Source organism: Talpa europaea (assembly GCF_964194135.1).
Source record: "Talpa europaea genome assembly, chromosome: 9".
In the NCBI taxonomy this organism is placed as follows: domain Eukaryota; kingdom Metazoa; phylum Chordata; class Mammalia; order Eulipotyphla; family Talpidae; genus Talpa; species Talpa europaea.
Genome location: NC_140076.1, coordinates 76358943 through 76374532, shown reverse-complemented (window position 1 = coordinate 76374532; position 15590 = coordinate 76358943). Strand labels below are relative to the sequence as shown.

The 15590-nt window shown below is 56.7% G+C and overlaps 1 protein-coding gene across 1 annotated transcript; it reads right to left on the bottom strand.

Annotated features, from left to right (window-relative positions):
• Positions 1-6572: 6572 nt before the first annotated feature.
• NES (nestin) lies at positions 6573-14601 on the bottom strand. The gene is made up of 4 exons (XM_084242222.1): positions 13804-14601; positions 12681-12805; positions 10858-10931; positions 6573-10590 (listed from the first exon to the last, which is right to left on the bottom strand). Exons 1-4 carry the CDS (start codon positions 14584-14586, stop codon positions 6683-6685), a joined length of 4890 nt encoding a protein of 1629 aa, XP_084098348.1. The 5' UTR covers positions 14587-14601; the 3' UTR covers positions 6573-6682.
• Positions 14602-15590: the final 989 nt, after the last annotated feature.

Sequence of the window (15590 nt, the reverse complement as noted above, 5' to 3'; positions counted from 1 at the left end):
CAGGGATGTATCTTCTCTGTGCTGCGATTTGGAGACTTCCAGGGGTTGATACAGGGCTGGAGCTAGAATGATCCTCCCACTTCTGGTCACCTACCAGGCTGCCTCAGCAGGGCTGCCGGAAATGAAAGCATTCTCTTGGCTTTGTTGGACTTCCTGGGGAAGGGGCGCTGGTCAGGGATGACTCAGCGTGCTGCACAGAACGCAGCCCCAGCCTGTGTGCGCATGTGCACCAGGTCTGTCTTGGCCTGGGAAAGGGAATTGAACCCTCCTGGAGTGTCAACCCCATCTCTTTTGAGGACTGCAGTAGGGGTGCCCTTGTGTCTGCCTCTGCTTTTAGGGTACACAGGGATCTGAACATGACTCGCCCCTGCCAAGCCCTTGGGTGTGATTAAGTTCTCAGCTTTCTTTTCACATGTCTAAAACGGGGTACCCCCTCAGGGTTTCTAGCTCCTTGGGGATGAGGGAGAGAGTATGGGTGTATGTGGAAGGGGGAGGCCCAGCCTGGGTGAATCAGGGGCTTTGGCATCCCTGTGGGTCTGAGAGCCTCGAGAAAAGGGCCTGCTAATGTCCCCTAGCTTCCCCCAAAGCTGCTCTGACTCACACCTCACCTCCCCATTCCTCCCCCCACTCCCTACCTCCCCATCCCAGCTCCGCCTGCCCTGGCCTCCCTGGGCCTTTGTCCCAGCCCTGAGGCCCCTTCTGTGGGCCTGTCTCCTGTGTCCAGAGAAAAAGGGCCCCATTGTCCCACCAGCCTGCCACCACACAGCAGCTCCCGAAGACTTCCAAAAATGCTCAGCCTGTCAGACCCTCGTGGGTGGCGGGCTGCCCCCACTCCCTTTCCCTGCTTGCGGCTTTCTCCATTCCCCAGAGGAAGGTCCTTCCTGAGCTCTAACCACCCTTCTGTCTGCTGCAAAGCTGCCACTTCCTCAGGGGGAGAGAGAGCTGAGACTCGGGGGTAGAAGTTGAGGAAAGAATGGGGTAGGGGGGACGGAAAGGAAAAGAGAAGAAGGAAGAGGTGAGGAAAGCCCCCCAGCCCCCATCAGAAGACTCTAGATTCCAGTTAATCCCAAGTGGGTGGGTCTTATGGTCTGTTTATTTTCCGATGGTTCCTTAGTTTTGGGGGTAGCTTGATAACAGAGGGGAGGCTGGTCACCATTGGAACACTAAGGAAGAGACCCACAGCCCTCTGGCCCGTGTTCTAGGGACCCCAAGTATCATCTAAGGACTCTTAATATCATTGGCAAGGGGTGTCCCTCTGTGCCTCAGTTTCCCCATCTAGATAAGCTGAAATTCTGTCTGACATATAACTTTCTGGTAAATGATGTGAACAGAAAAGGAAGGAGCATCTAGGATTCAGGACTTGGGAAGGGACGAGGAAGGAGAGCTAAAAGGAGGTGGAAGACAGAGGAGAGGTGGAAAGAGGGAGACAGGGGAGGAAAGTGAGTGGTGACTGAGACTGACAGCAAAGGGTGTTTCTGTTTAGCAGGGAGCCCCAGAGGACACAGAGCCATCGGCAGCACCGCCCCCCCCATGCCAAGTCTTCCTGCTACCCTCCCTGGGGCCCTGGGAATTGACTTGGCAGCAGCTGACCCCACAGCTGCTGGGAGGTGGTTCCTCGACAGTGGCCCCCTGGCACCTGCCCGGGTTTATTTCTGGAGCCACAGCTGAATCTCGGGGGTGGAAGAGTGAGGGGGGCTAGGGAGAGGAGTCTGTGAAGAGGAGAGGCTCTGGCACCCAGGACTCTGGGCCTAGGCTCCAACCCTTTGCGGCAAAGGGGCTGATGCTACAACATGAAGAACTGGAGTTAAGTCAAGGGAGGGATGTCCGCAAAGGGGACCCTGGAATAATGGGTTTTAGGGAGAGATGGGAAGCACGAGGAAGAATCTATTTCTCCTGAAATGTCTGTGTTAGAAAGGGAGGAGGGGACCTCCCTGGTGGCCTAGAGGTTAAGTCTCAGTGTTATCACTGCTATGGCCTGAGTTCAATGCCCAGTCAGGGAGCTCACCCACATGGCATGGCAGACCTTTCCTGTCTCATCCACTGCTCCCCTTAGGGTATTTCAGTAAATCTGCCTGTTCTGCTCCCCGCTCTGTCTCTGGTGAATCCTCTAACACCCCCTCCCACACCTCTGGCCTATACCCCAATTCTTCTATGCAAATATAAAAAATAAATAAAAATGAAATAATTATAAAAAAAAGGAAGGTAAGGGGGAAAGCCCTCCCCCCAGGGCTGGCTGGCAGCAGAGAGATGGCTGTGGGAGAGGAACCGGAGAGGGAAAGAGGACAGGGATTCCCTTCACTATTTTTTAAAAATATTTATTTATGCATACAAGAGCTGGGGTACAGGCCAGAAGTGTCGGGGTGGGAGGCAGGTGAGAGGATCCACCAGAGACAGAGTACGGAACAGAACAGGCAGATCTACTGAAATACACTGCTGAGGGGAGCAGTGGGCGAGACAGGAGAGGTCTGCTGCGCCATGTGGGTCAGCTCCCTGGCTGGGGATCGAACTCGTGCTGCAGTGGCTGCAGATAGCTTCATAGGTTGCATCTTAACCCCTGGCGCCACCAAGGAGAACCTCCACTATTTTTTTAAAGATTTATTTATGCATACTAGAACTGGGGTGGAAGCCAGAGGTGTGGGGGTAGAGGGAGGGGTAAGAGGCTTCACCAGAGAGAGTGGGGAGCAGAATAGGCAGACTGACTGAAATACACTGCTGAGGGGAGCAGCGAGACAGAAGAGGTCTGCTGTGCCATGTGTGTCAGCTCCCTAGCAGGGGATCGAACTCGTGCTGCAGTGGCTAGTGATAGCTTGATAGCGCTGTCTCTAACCCCTGCGCCACTGGGGAGGCCTGATTCCCTCCACTTCTCATGGCAGACTTCAGACTCAGAGGGCCCTCACCTGAGCCCATTCTCTTCCCTGAGCCAAGTGATCCCTTCCCTGTTTCTGTCCCTTGAGACTCGCTTTGCCTGTAGGGCTGCAGGGAACTCAGGACCAGGGCAGCAGGTCCTTTCCTTATCCACTGAGCTGGTTCACAAGGAGCCTTCTCTTTCCCACCTCCCAGGAAGACCCTCAAGTCTGGCTTCCATCCATTTTGCCTCAGAACCCTTCCTGTGGGGTAGGAGTGGGTCCTAGAGGCCCCCAGGGGTCTGTCACCAAGCCCAGAGTCCTCTTGGGTTTCCTGGAGTTGGGGGGTGGGGAGCTTGGCCTCCATTTTCTCTCCTTTCTCTTGGCAGCCTCAGAGGGCACATTCCGGCTGAAATTAAATCACATTCCTCTTTCCCTGCCTGACAAAGATGGCACTGCCGACAGCAGCTGTGACACCACAGGGTCAAGCGGCAGCAGCTGGTTCCCCTAGGAGGGGCTGAAAGGGGGGCTGAGGGGAGTTGAGGGATCAGGGTCTTTGGAATCTTAAAAGGCCAGCGCAAGAGGCACAGACCGGGCAGTGAGAAGTAAAGGTTAGAGGGCAGGTGCGCACCTGGAGGGAGTCCGGGGATGCTCAGGCCAGGCCTGACCTTTGGTGAGGACACTTCTTCCCTCCTAGACTGGGCTTCCACTGCAGCCGCTGTGAGGCTGAGGGGCTCTTTCAGAGGTCACATTGCGCTTCCTCGGCCAGAGCCCAGCGTCTGGGCCTTTGATTTCCTCTGAGACTCTGGCAGAGGCAGTAGTGACAGGAACACCATCAGGCTGGACTGAATGGGAGCGCTCAGCCCCTGACCTCACCCTCCATGGCGCCTCAGCCTGCACAACCTTATAAGGAAGAGGCCCAAACAAACTGAGGAAGCCACCTCCGGCCCCCCCCCCCACTCTGCCCCCGCCCTGTTCAGGGGCTATATTTACCCAGAGGAGGCCCCAGAATAACCTCCCACTTGTCCTCCTGCTGGTGGGGGAGGGGTGTGGAGGGGGAAAAGGGCAGTCTTCTCATTCCCTCTGGGGACTCTACCCTCTAAAGAGCTTCCTGTTGTCTGACCTCATCCTAGTCCTTCATTCATTCATTTATTCAATACTTGAGCACCCTCTGGGCCTCAGGCCCTGTACTGGACAAAGTCTGTATTTTCCAGAGGACAGGGGCTTCTGAGGTACCACTATCCTCTCTTTCTCCTCTGGTGTAGTCTGGCCTTTCTGCAGGCTCCTGCTCTGGGGGCCCTGTCCTGGGCTTTCTCCCAGGACCTCTACGACCATGATGCTCCACATCTTGTCTCAGGGCCCCACATGCCCACCTCCTCCAGGACAGTTCCCACTGGAGGTTACAACTTGCTAATGGAGTCTCCTGCTCAGATGAGACCACCCACTCCTGACAGCCCACCTAGGCTAAAAATTTCTGCATATCTGCTGCCCTATCCCTCCTCCATCCCCACGGCAGATCACTAAGTTCTGAGAGTCTGCGTCCCTTACATATCCACTCCTCTCCATCCCCACTGCCACCACCAAGCCCTGCCCAGAGTAAAGTTCCCTGAGCAAGGAGCCCCAGATTCCCAGGGCCTGCACAGGGCCCAGCATGTAGTAGATGCTCAGTAAATGGTGGTGGAAAAATGGCCTTCACTCCTACCTTCAGCCCTGGGAATGGCCGTTTCTGGCCCACCCTCACTTCTCTTGCTAGGTAGACAGACTGCCATTCCAGAAGAGAACACGCATATCCCCTTGAAGGAAAGCCTTCACTCCCTCTGCTTGACATCTTTCTCCCTGTTTGGGATTGTTTGCAGGCCGGCGAGGCTGGGACAGCATGGGCAGCTGGGCCCAGGGAAGGACTGTGAGTGGCTGCGCCTCTGTCCTTGGTCCCTCGCCTGAGCGGAGGTGCCTGAGGGCCTGGGGACATCAAGCACCTCCTCTGTCCCACTTGAGGACAGGGAGTGGACCTCGCCTGTCTGGGTGCCAGTGTGCTTGGTCCCTGGGCCTGGGGTGAGGCAGGCCTTGGTAGCTGTGGGCACATGGAGGAAAGTGTGGAGGCTGGGCTGCCAGGATCGGGGGCTGAGGACAGGCTCTCAAGGATGGGGATCTGTGAAATGGGGGCCTGAGCATCCAAGACAGAAACTCTTGGATGGAGGAGAAAGGCGGGGTCAGAGAAGCAGATTCTGTTAGGAAAATCCTGTCTACTCGTCCTTGGCCAGAGGACATGAGTGGGGGCCTGCGGGGCTGGGACTCCATTTTCTCTGGCCTTGGGCCGGAGGAGAAGAAGATTCCCAGACTTCAGATTGTCTCCAAATGTAAAACATTTGTCTGACACCCCCCACCCCCACCCTGGGTGTTTAGAGGTGTTGCCAGATCCTTCCCTGCCAAGTGGAGCTGGGGAGTGGTTTCTATTCGGGTATTCTGACTTCAAGGCCTTCAGACCTGCCTAAAGCAGGATCCTCTGTACCCTCCTTATCCTACACAGGGACCCTGAGAATTTGTGGGGAGGGATGTGAGGAGAAGCTGCAGCTGGCTGGGAGAAGCTCCGGTCTAGCCCGAGTTATCAGCACAGCAGTTTCAGTACCAGAGTGCTTCCCTTAGCACTGCCTGCTTCCGGCACCCGGTCCTCACTTTCCTTTGCTGGCTTCCCTGTCTCCTGCTTCAGTGCATGGGAAAGTCCTACTGAAAATGGAAGCTGCAGCCCTGGCTTCCCCTAGCCTCCCTCCTGCTCTCCCTGCCCCAGGAGGCCCACAGGTCTCTCCCACTGTGACTGGGCCTCAGGTTCAGAGAGGAAAGCTGAGCTGAGGCCACACAGCTAGACCAAGGCAGTATAGCCCTCCCTCTCCCCTCACCCAGCTCTGACTCCGCCAGTAGCTGCTGACATCACAGGCCAGACAACTGTTTATATTTGGGGGCAAGGGGACTTATTATGTTGGCGTCACTGAAGACCAGTGGGGAGGACTAGCAAGGGATGGAGGGTGGCCCCAAGGCCTAATCTCTATAATCAGCACTGAGGGTGATGACAGGCCTGGCTTCTGCAAGCAGTGAGGTCACCAGGACTAGGCCCCCACCACCACCACCAAACAGCACCCCACCCTCCCTGGGTCCCCAGCACAGCTGTCTGCAGCCTGGGTCCGTCTACCTTGTACCCCCCACCCCAGGCCTTTCAGATCCCCTGCTGTGTGGGAGAGGGAGCCCGTCGCCAACATTCAAATCTCTGGCTTCCTCCCTCGGTCTCTTCCCCTCCAGTGTTGGCCCTGAGGACCCCCAGACTGGGGAAGGAAGAGTACAGACATCGTCGACAGAGGCATTACTTTATTCAGGTAGGGATGAGCCAGACAAGGCCATAACTTGGTAGGGGTCAGGACACAGAGATGCCCCACCCCCACCCTGTCAAGCCACCAGTCAGACACCCTACAGAGGTGCCTCTAGGAGGGGTAGGCTGTTGAGCTCCTCCACTCTGAGGAGCCACACACTTAGGCCTTTTCTAGCTGATGGGACAGGTTGGTAAGGAAGGAGTGCAAGGAAGAGGGGCCTAGTACTAAAGATTCAGTACTATAAAGCCTGTGGGATGGTGTGGGCAGGGCGCCCCCCTCTGCAGGGCCCAAGGGGCTGGCTTTCACTCCTGGAACCTCTATTCTTGGCATGGGCCCCTTGGTTACACCACACTTCACCTTGGCCAGCCAGGCTTCTCACAGAAGCCACAGGACAAGAGCTCATAAATTAAAGATGCTGCCTCTGAGCAGGGAGGGGGCTTGGAACACCCACACATACTTAGTGCAGGGATAGCTCTTTCTCTAGTCCTCCCCCGAGGACCAGGAATCCCCATCTCCTTCCTGCTGGGTGAACCTCAGGAACTGGCCCGGGCCCAGGTGAAGAGGAGCCCCTGCCCAAGGGGTCTTCAGGGCACTTCCCTCCTCCTCTTCCAAGGGGCTCCCTCTGTCGCACTCAAGGCTCCCCAGCTTCCCCTGCCCTACTCCCTCGGACTGCTCTAGGCCATTCACCACCCCACCATTCACATGCTCCAACTCCTCCTTCAAGCTGGGGCCCTGGCCATTGACACTGAGGGCATCCCCTCCCTCCAGGCCCAGGTCCTCCACCCCACTGAGGGGCTCCAGGGGGCCAGGGGCTCGGTCCTTCCCCTCTGAGGGGGTAGCACCCGACTCCTCCCCTGAGCCAGAGGGGTCAGTGCTGTCCTGGGACTCTGATTCCAGGAAAGTCACAGGGAGATTGGCCACCGCACCCCTCAAGCCCTCATCCCCGGGGACACTGACCTCCACGGCCTCAGACAGCGGAAGGGCCCCTCTCTGCAGATGGTCTCCCACAGAAGACTCTGGACCCCACCACCCAGCCCCTGGCTCCCTTCTAGCCTCTTCCTCTCCCTCCTCCCCACTCTCCTCCTCATCAGCAAACCCATCCGACTCGCCATCCCCATCCCAAGCTGCAGGCTCCAGCGGGGGCTGGGGCGCCAGACCCAGAGGGCCCACCACCTCCCTGGGGACCCCCGGAAGGAGAGTAGCCTCAGTGGCCAGTTCCTCAAATTCCTCTGACAGATCAGAGTCACGGCCACCTTCTGCCTCTTCAGCTCCCTTCTCCCCGTCTGCCCCGTCCTCCTCCTCCTCCCCGTCCTCCCCCTCCTCATCCTCCCCCTTCTCCTCCTCTCCGGCTTTCTCCTCCTCTTCCAACTCTTCCTTCTCTTCCTCCCCTGGATGTAGGGCCCCAAGATCCCCTGAGGTAAGGCCAGCAGGATCCCAGCCTTCTTTTCCAGCCTCCCCTTGAGGGGAGGGCCTCTGCACTCCAGCCAGGCCCCATCTGAGGGAGGTTGGGGAGCTGAGGTAGAGCCCCAGGGGAGTGGAGTCCGGGAGAGTCTCCCCTAGCTCATCAACCTCAGCCTCACTCTCCTCTCTGCTCTCCCCCACCTTGTCCTGAAGGTCCTCGGGACAAGGACCTTCCCCACAGCCTAGCTCCTCTTGCTCACCCTCCACCTTTGCCAGAGCCTCAGCCCTGCCCCCCAGTCCCCAACTAGCCTCCTGGCTCCCCTCAGCCAGGGGCTGCAGCTCCAGGGCATCTTCAGGGATTGGGGTAGGAGACCAGGGCTCCTCGCACCTTGGGCTGGTGGACTGCGTCCCTGGTTGTTCATCTGCCTCAGTTTCCTCTGGCCCCAGGGGCCTTGGTTGAGGGGCATCACAACCCTCCTGGCATAAAGTCTCAGCAGAGAACACTGCCTCTGCTCTCCGGGGGGACTCAGGTTCCAATTCCTCCCAGACCCTGGAAAATGGAGAGACTTCTGGCTCCAGAGCAACTGCCTCCTCTAGGGCCTTTCTGGGTCCTTTCAAATCTTCCTCCCTTTTTGCCTCTAAACCTTCCTCGCCCAAGGGTGGCTCCATCACCTCCTCTCTGACCAGTTGGTCTGTGCCCTCCAGGCCTCCAGCTCCCTGCTCCTGTCCCTGCTCTGTACCTACAGCAGCAGATTCCCCCATTGCTGTCTCTGACCCCAAGGTAACCTGTGGGGAATCCATGCCACCCCCTAGGGCTGCATCCCTGTCCTCATCTTCCAATACCAGCCCCATCACCTCTGACATGCCCAGAGGAACGCTGAGATCTAGGGCCCCCACCTGCTCTTCAAGGTCCTGGGAGCCTTTGGCACTTTCCTCCTCACTGGCACCCTTGCCTGGGACCCAGTCTTTGGGCCCCTGGTTCCCTGGATGCTCATCTGTGTTCCAGGCCTCTCCTGTGGCGGTCAGTGGCTCCTCTCCCTGCTCTAGAGATGCCTCCTTCCCAGCAAAGCCATCCAACTCCCTAAGGGCCAGCTCTGCCTCATCCTCATGATCCACTCCAACCTCCCCAGGGGGTATTTCCTGATCTTGCTCTTGGTCTCCCACCACCACATTTTCCCACCGCTGTCTACTTGCTGAAAGGGGCAGGTCCTGTCCCTCCTCCTCCATAGACCTCAGCAACTCTTGATTCTCTTCCATCTCCAGCTTCCCTTCCTCTCCCAGGTACTCTTGACTTCCCTTGTCTAGGTCTTCTGGAGATCTCAAGTTCTCTAGATTCCATTCTCCCAGAGATCTCAGTGAGTCTTGGTCCTGCTTTTCTAGAGGTCTCAATGTCTCCTGGTTCTCTTCTACAGACCTTAGTGGTTCTTGAGTTTCCTTTTCTAGAGGTTTAATTTTCCTTTCATTCATTCCTTCTCCAGACCACACTGGCTCTTGAGTTTCTAGAGATGTCAACATTTCTGGGTATTCTTCTACAGCCTTTAATGGTTCTAGATTCTCTGTTTCTAAAGATCTCACCTCCTCTACACTCTCTTCTTTTGGGAACCTTAGCTCTTGATTTTCTTTTTCAGGAGGTCTAAACATTTCCTGGTATTTTTCAAGAGATTCCAGTGGCTCTGGTCTCTGTGCTATCTGCTCTTCTTCTAGAGACCTCAGTGGCTGCTGAGTCTCTTCTTCAAGAAGTCCCCATGTTTCCTGTTTCTCTTCTTCTAGAGACCTCAGTGGCTCCTGATTCTCTTTTTGTGGAGGTCTCAAGGTCTCTTGATTCTCATCTTTTAGAGACATCAGAGACTCATGATTCTCTTTTGCTATAGGTATTGATGTATCCTGGTTCTCTACTTCAGGTCTCAAGGCATTCTGATCATCTTTTTCTAGGGCTCCTTTTCTAGAACTCAGTGACTCAAAGTCTTCTTCCAGAGAGCTCACCAAATTATTATTTTCCTTTTCTGGATATAAACATATCTCTACATTACCCTCAAGAGACCTCATTAATTGTTGGTTCTCTTTTTCTGGAGATTGCAATGGCTGTGGGTCCTCTTTCCCTATAGGTTTACGTAGTTCTACAGTCTCTTTTTCTACAGGTCTCACTATTTCTATATCCTTTTCTTCTAAGGACTTCAATAGCTCCAGATTCTCCTTATTTAGACTTTTTAGTGTCTCTAAGTTCTCTTCTTCCAAAAAGCTCACAGATTCTTGATTCTCCTCTACCAATCTCTGTGTTTCCTGGCTCTGTTTTTCCAGAGACATCAGTGGATCTTGAATCTCCTCTTTCAGAGACTTTGAAGTTTCTTTTTCCAAAGAACCCTGGGAGTCCTGGAGTTCCTTTGTGACAAGATCCCCCTCTTTTTGCCATGTTTCCTGCTGTAAGCTGCTTACTGCTTTGATCTCTGTAGCTTTGTTGTTCTCTGCCAGCTTGCAGATTTGCCCTTCACCTTCCTCCTGGAATCTGCTGGAAACTACAGACCCACTGAGTTTTGCCTCTAAACTGGGGTGGTCTGGGCTGAGCGATGGGGCCAAGGAGGCATGATCCTCAGGGGACTGGCCTGTACTGGCCTCTTGCTGATTGGTCCCAGGATCCCCTGGTTCTGGGAGAATGCTGGCAGGGGTGGCCACCTTAGCTTCTGCCCACATGGCCTCTGGAGCCTGCTGTCTCCCAGCTTGTGGCTGCAGCAGGGACAGGGGGGCATCCTGGGCTCTGGTCTCTGCATCTGTAGCAGGACAGGGAGCCTGAGGTGTGGGTGGGATGGGAGTGCTGGCTAAGGTGGGGATACGGGCCTGGAGGAATCCCTGGCTCTTCAGAAAGGCTGGCATAGGTGTCTCAAGGGTATCAGGCAAGGGTGGGGAGAGGGCAGCAGGACTCAGGACAGAGAGCAACGGTCCAAGACGCCGGCCCTCTGGTGTCCCAGGGAAATGCAGCTCCATTTTAGGGTCTAGAAGGGCAGAGGGGAAGAAATGATGTCAGTATGTGCTGGCAGGAATGGGGGCTTAGGTGGTGGTGAGGGTACCTCTGAGCTGCCTGCCCCTGGGTTCCGCTCTGGCTTCCCACTGACTGTGCTTAGAGTATGCTCATTCCTTGGGGGCCATGGAGTGAAAACTTAAACTGAGATGGGGTGGGGGGGCAGGCGGGCAAGGGAAGGAGTAGCTCTGGGGCATGAGGAGTAAAGAGGGTAAGCTGGGTGAACCTGGCCTCCTCTTACCCTGGATGCCGATGGAAGCCTTGGAACTGCTGCCAGGTGTCTGCAGCCTGGAGTTCTCAGCCTCTAGGAGGGTCCTGGGGATAGGGGAGGAAAAACTGGGTCGGTCTTCTCCCCACAGGTCTGTAGGCAAGCCCTGGGGATTTGGGGAGTCATGGGATGGAGGGTGACTCCCAGCCACACTGGTATATCCCCGGCACTGCAGTTTCCCCTTCATTTTCACCACTATCACAAAACGCAGTCCACATTACACTGCTGTGCGCACAACAGAACACAGCACACACACAGCTTCCACATGCCTGATCACACAGAGTCACACGTATTTGGGACACACAGCTGGGCTCACAGACACAGAGCGGATTCCCACACAGTGGACACAATGTGCACACACCCACACTTCACTGAGACAGTCTCCTCCTCCTCACCCCAGGCCAATGACCTCATCCTTCCTGTGGGGGGTCTATTCTCATGCTAATTGGTGCCTTTGTCCACCTGCCATCTGGAGGGTCTGAGTAGGGGGCTTCCAGGCAAAGTGGGAATTCTCAGGCTGTTCCCAGGAAATAGGCCCCCTCCTCCTCCTCCCCCGGGGGCCCCAGCACTGGTCATGGACAAAAGCAAGCGAATTCCACTGCCTTTCTCCAAATCCTTCTGGTGCCTCCAAAATAAGCAGAAAAGCCTACCCAGGCCCCTCACCTCAGTGGTTTGCTTGGAGGTCAGGGCCCTCATCTTGGAATCCCAAACATTTCAGGGCAATGGAGGTCTTTGCGTCCATTCCCCAGCCTCAGTGCCTCACAGAGACTAAGGAGGAAATCCACCAAGGTGTGTGTGGGGGGGTGACGGGGGGGGGGGCACTTAAGGGTCCAGTAAGTGAGTTAGGCTGAACATCCATTGAGTCTGGTTAGTATTTTCTGGTCTCACTCTGCCCCCAAGGCAGTATCATACCCTGAGCCCTGTGCTCCGTGGGGCCTCCCCCTTCCTTACCCTCCCCAGGGCCTTACTGACCCTTCTCTGGGTCCTCTTGAACCAAAACAAATGGCCCCCACCTTTGTTTGCCTGTGGATTGTGGGGCCACCATCCTCAGAGCCTATTCCCTGCCCTGTGAGCTTGGAGTACACAGCTCTTCAAAGTGGCAAAGCCCCTTCCTTAGGCTTCATCACTGGAAACTCAGCCAATCAGGCAGTTTTCCAGAAGAGAGTGGGTTTGCCCAAATCCCGCAGCCTGAGAAGCAGTGCCTCCTCCAGCTCAGGCGCAGGGACTGGGGTCAGTGGGAGGGCTGGGCAGTGTCAAGGGTGCTAAGGCTCAAAAGGAGCCAGGGCCCATAGCCTTCAGGATGGAAGGACCCTGGACGTCCCCCAGCCCATCTCCCACCCTCCAGACACAGAGACTTGGACCCAGTGGGCTGGCAAGTCAGTGCTGAGCCTCATCCTGCAGCTCTCCTTTTGGAGGCTGCTCAATCCCCCTCAGTGTGAGCACCCACACAGGGGCTGGGGCTTTATAGCCCCTTGGGGTAAGGGTCTGGGTGCAGGTGCCCACACAATTCCAGCCCTCTCTACTGAGGTGTGCCACTCATAAACATCACCTCTCCTTGGGGGATTTCTGGGACACAGGATACTTTTCAATCCTGAACACTTGGGGAGCAGGTAAGCTCAGGAGGGACATGTCCTGGTGTGGAAGAGAAACACTTAAAGTCACAGAACCTACTGGCGGTGGGGTCTAGTGGTGGCTCTGGCCCCTTCAGGGGCATCTCCTTCAGGATGCTCCTGAGGAGCAACCCCCAGGCATGTATGTGTGCATCTGTGAGCCCAGGAGGGGGTGTCAACCCGTACCTGTATGTGGCCACCTCCAGGCTAAGAGACATCTTGAGGTGTGCCAGCTGCTGCCGACCTTCCAGGATCTGGGCAATCTGGCTCTGCAGGCCCTGTTTCTCCTGTTCCAGGGCTTCCACCGTCAGCTGCAGACAAACCAGAGGTGAAGGGCAGCAGCATCTGCTCCCTGACGGAGCTGGGCCTCTCCTGTACAGCAGACTCCTTCCTCCCCTGGCCCAATCCCTGCCCAGAGGACCCCCTCTGACACCTTGAGAAGAGAACACTGATCCCTCTGGCCCCCTCCCACTGTCTAGCTCTTCCTCAGAGGGTGTTGATTAAATGGTAGCACATGCTGCTCAGAATTTAGCTCCCGCATGAAAGGGATGGGAAGGGACAAGAGGAGATGGCTTACAGAGAGGAAAGGGAAACAAGTGGAAGCAGAAGGAGAAATGATTAATCAAGAGGCCTGGAGCCCTAAGAACTGGAAGCCAAACAGCCCTGGTCCCAATTGCTGTCTCCTGCTCCTCACCACAGGCCCCCCCACCTCCTCCACTTCCCACATGTTCTGGAATCTTCCTCCTCTGAGAGGAGAGGGGATGTGGCCATGTTGAGACCTCTGTCTAGCTGAGGCAGGAGGTTGTTTTCTCAGCTGCTGGTCACATCTGCAGAGTGTGAGAGGGAGCAGCTGTCCCAAGCCTTTGGAATGTGCTCCGGGAGGGAAATGAGAAACCATGACACCACAGAAAGGCTGGTGGCTGCTCACCCAAGGCCCTTTACCCTCTACTGTCAGGGAGCTTGGAGGGGGAGGTCCAGGGCATCTTCTGAGAGGGTAGCCTAGGGAGTAGCCAGGAACCACAAGGGCAGGAGGCTGCTTCCAGTAAGGAAGCTGCAGCACAGGTCTTGGACCAGTCTGCCCTGGGAGGAGGGGAGAGGCTATGTTGAAAGAGCTCTGAACCCCTATCATCCCCACCCCACTTTTGATGGAGCTGTGAAAGTTTAGGGCCTGTGGCACCAGGTATGGGTTTTCTAGGAAGTGGCTCCTGACTTGATGGCCATCTCCACTTTCTACTCGGTTTCTCCCAAGACCTCTGAGGTGAACAGGGTCTGTCAAAGGCCTTGACTTGCCCTGTCCCTGACTCCTTACCTGGAACTTCTCAGTGGCCTGCAGCCGCTCCTGCCATCGACTCTCCAACCTCTGCTCCAGCGCTGCCCTGCGCTCCTGAAGGCCACCGCGCTCCACCTGGAGCTGCTGCAATTCCAGGCGACCCTCGCGAGCGCCCTGCACAGCCTGACCCAGACGCTCGCAGGACTGACCCAGCGACGTCTCCAAGTGCGCCACGCGCTCCTGATAGCCGCGCACCGCTCCGCGCCACGCCTCGCCCAGCTGCCGCGCCAGCTCCTCCACCTCTGGGGCCCGCGCGGGGCACGCGCGGGGAGGTGCGGGGCCGCGGGGAGCGCAGGTAACCTGCGCGTTCAGGCCGGCGCGCTCCTCCTCGTGCTCGGCGCGCAGGGCTTCTAGCTCGCGCTCCAGTTCCGCCGCCTGGTTGCTCAGCCAGACCTGGGCGCATTTCTCGGCCTCGACAGCGCGCCGGCTGCGGGCCACCTCCTCAGCCAGCCGCTCCCGAGCCAGCCGCTGCTGCTGGCACCGGCCTGCCACACCCGCCACCTCTTCCACCAGGTTGTCGCGCGCCACTTCGGCCGCGTGCTTCTCCTGCCAGCGCTGGTCAACTAGGGCCCGCAGGGCTGCTAGCTCGTTGTCAGCGCGGGTTCGCCAGGAGGAGTCCCGGGACTGTGCCCGGAGACCACCGAGCTCCGCGCTGAGCAGCTCATTCTGCTCCTCTAGCGCCTTGACCCGGGCCAAGTAGGCTTCCAGGCGCCGATTGAGCTCCCACATCTGAAAAGATTCCTCCCCCAGGCAGCCCTCCATCCTGCTCGTCAAACCCACCGAGGGTGGAAAGAAGCAGGGGTGCTGGGAGAAGCCAGCGGCTCTCGAAACTTTGAGGAGGAGGGAGAAAAGGCAAGAAGGGGACAGTGGCGGGGTGGGGCTGGGAGAAGCCGGAGCGACGCGCGTCGGGAGTGGGAGCGCGGCTATTCATACTCCCGCCGGCCCGGCGGGAAAAGGGGCGGGACCCAGGCCTTAACCCTTTAAAGTTCAGAGAAAGGGCGGCATCCTCTGTCTCCGCTGCCCTGGGGATGCGGAGTGGAACCAAAGGAACCAGGTCTAGAAAATCAGATCCTGTGGTGGTGGTTTTCTGTGACAGCGGCTGTGAGGAAGGGCGTGACTCCTCGTAAAAGTACGTTATGCACAAAATCGAGCCTATGCGGTCATTGCAGGTCTTACTTAGCCGTGCGAGAGAGGTGTTGCCGAATTTCTCCAAGACTCAGTTTCTACATCCATAAAATGGGAGCAACGATGAAAATCTCACCTGACTGCTGAAAGCATAGATGGGACAGACAGCAAATTTCGCCCTCCTGAAATACTGGAAGGCAGTATTGCTGAGAGGCAGTGTTGTTAGACATTACTGGAAAACAAGAACAGATGCATGACGTGAGGGGACACAGCGGAGCGCTTGTGTATGTGGACGCACACACGCACCCCTCCATCCCACACCCGGGCCTTAGTCTCCATCAGGAAACCGAAACATCAGGGGAAAAGTTTTCCCGATTACGCACTTCCATGCGTTTCAGCTCTTCCGTAGAACCTGGGTTTACACGATCCCTTTAGCTGAAGAGCCCTCCGGTTCTCAGGGAAAATGGCTCCATCCTGGCCTCCGCGTAGGGAATTTTGGCAGAGGGCGCCCCCTAGTGGCTGACAGGCCGGGAGGAGGGAGCGCAAAGAAGAGGCCCCTCTGCGGTTATCACAACTCCATTATCGCAAACAACTCCATTATGGCAAACAACCAGCTCAACTGTGTTGTCTTCCTGATGGCC

Coding starts and splice junctions, on each gene's coding strand:
- NES (XM_084242222.1), bottom strand. CDS start 14,586: ATGGAGGGCTGCCTGGGGGAGGAATCTTTTCAGATGTGGGAGCTCAAT. Junction 12,806..13,803: donor AGGCCACTGAGAAGTTCCAG/GTAAGGAGTCAG, acceptor GTTTGTCTGCAG/CTGACGGTGGAAGCCCTGGA. Junction 10,932..12,680: donor CTGGAGGTGGCCACATACAG/GTACGGGTTGAC, acceptor CCCTATCCCCAG/GACCCTCCTAGAGGCTGAGA.